Source organism: Olea europaea, unplaced genomic scaffold (genome assembly GCF_002742605.1).
Source record: "Olea europaea var. sylvestris unplaced genomic scaffold, O_europaea_v1 scaffold30039, whole genome shotgun sequence".
NCBI lineage: Eukaryota > Viridiplantae > Streptophyta > Magnoliopsida > Lamiales > Oleaceae > Olea > Olea europaea.
This window is the reverse complement of record NW_019248694.1, coordinates 1-1,366: the sequence shown is the minus strand read 5'-3', so window position 1 is coordinate 1,366 and position 1,366 is coordinate 1. Positions and strand designations below refer to the sequence as shown.

The window sequence follows — 1,366 nt, the reverse complement described above, 5'->3', positions numbered from 1 at the left end:
GCTATGAGGCACATAATTTTGACCAACCTTTCTTAATTTTTAATTTTTTTTATTGATTGTAATTGTAAATTAAAATTTTGAGTCCTTTTTCAGGTTGTGTACCCTGTAGACCTGTCGGATGCGACCGATCAAAACAAGCGGTACGAGTACATTGACTACAACTTCAATATGTCCATGTTCTGGTCACCTTACTTGGTAAAAACAGAGAAAACCAATCCCAATGATGTTACACGCCCTTTCAAGCTATTTCTTGACGAGTTTGATGAACAATGGACTAGCAAAATCCAAGGTTTCGATTACGTAATAATCTCTGCCGGGCACTGGTTCTTCCGTCCTACCTACTTCTACCTCAACCGCCGCCTCGTTGGCTGCCTCTATTGTCCTGAGGACAACGTCAGCCACCTGACTTCATACTTCAGCTATCGACAGGCATTCCGAACGGCGTTTCAGGCAATAAACGACGCGAATAATCCCAAGGGTGTAACGTTCCTAAGAACGTTTGCACCGTCACACTTTGAAGGCGGGCCATGGGATAAAGGCGGAGATTGTGCTAGGACAAGGCCATTCAAAAGGAATGAGACAGTTTTAGAGGATTATAGTTTGGAAATGTATATGATTCAATTGGAGGAATTAAGGATTGCACAGAAAGCAGGGAGAAGAAATGGGTTGAAAATTAGGTTGTTCGATGCGACAAAGCCCATGTTATTGAGACCAGATGGACACCCAAGTAAATATGGACATTGGCCTGTGCCAAATGTGACATTGATTAGCGATTGTGTACATTGGTGTTTGCCTGGACCAATTGATTCTTGGAATGATTTTTTGCAAGAATTGATGAAAAGGGAAATACAGAATAATAGATAATTTACTTCGTATTTCTTTTTAGTTTACGAGAAAAATACCAAAATTAGATAAACTTTTACCTTTTATTTTAAAATTCTTATTCTTGTATTTCTAATTTATTCATTTATTAATCAAAACCACTTCATAAGCTACTCAGTACTCAATTTTATGTATAATATTTTGTGTACATAACAAAAGAAAAATGAATGGAAAATTTTTGTGAGATTGACTTTCCAAATCCAGTTTTATATTGTAATATTTTTTTTTAGCAATTGTTTTAGGTTTAAATAAAATAAAAATAAAAATGATAATGAACTTTCATATCTTTGCGTGAGGAGAACTTCTTAAGATCTATTAGTAATTATATTCTAGATTATTCATTTATTTATTAAGAAAAAGTATTTTCAAACCCTTGCGACAGTTAATATAAAATTGGGGACGGTTCACAACTAACATTTCCCAATTAGTTCTTTGATTTGAAGAAGTTACCTATTTATTAATTATGAAACAACCACCCTTTCTC

At 34.8% G+C, this 1,366-nt stretch overlaps 1 protein-coding gene across 1 annotated transcript; it reads left to right on the top strand.

Moving 5' to 3' along the window:
* Positions 1-93: 93 nt before the first annotated feature.
* LOC111384778 (protein trichome birefringence-like 19) lies at positions 94-864 on the top strand (the record flags this gene model as incomplete). Its single annotated transcript, XM_023009101.1, has 1 exon — positions 94-864. A coding segment is annotated over one exon (771 nt), but the record flags the coding sequence as incomplete, so codon positions are not given.
* Positions 865-1,366: the final 502 nt, after the last annotated feature.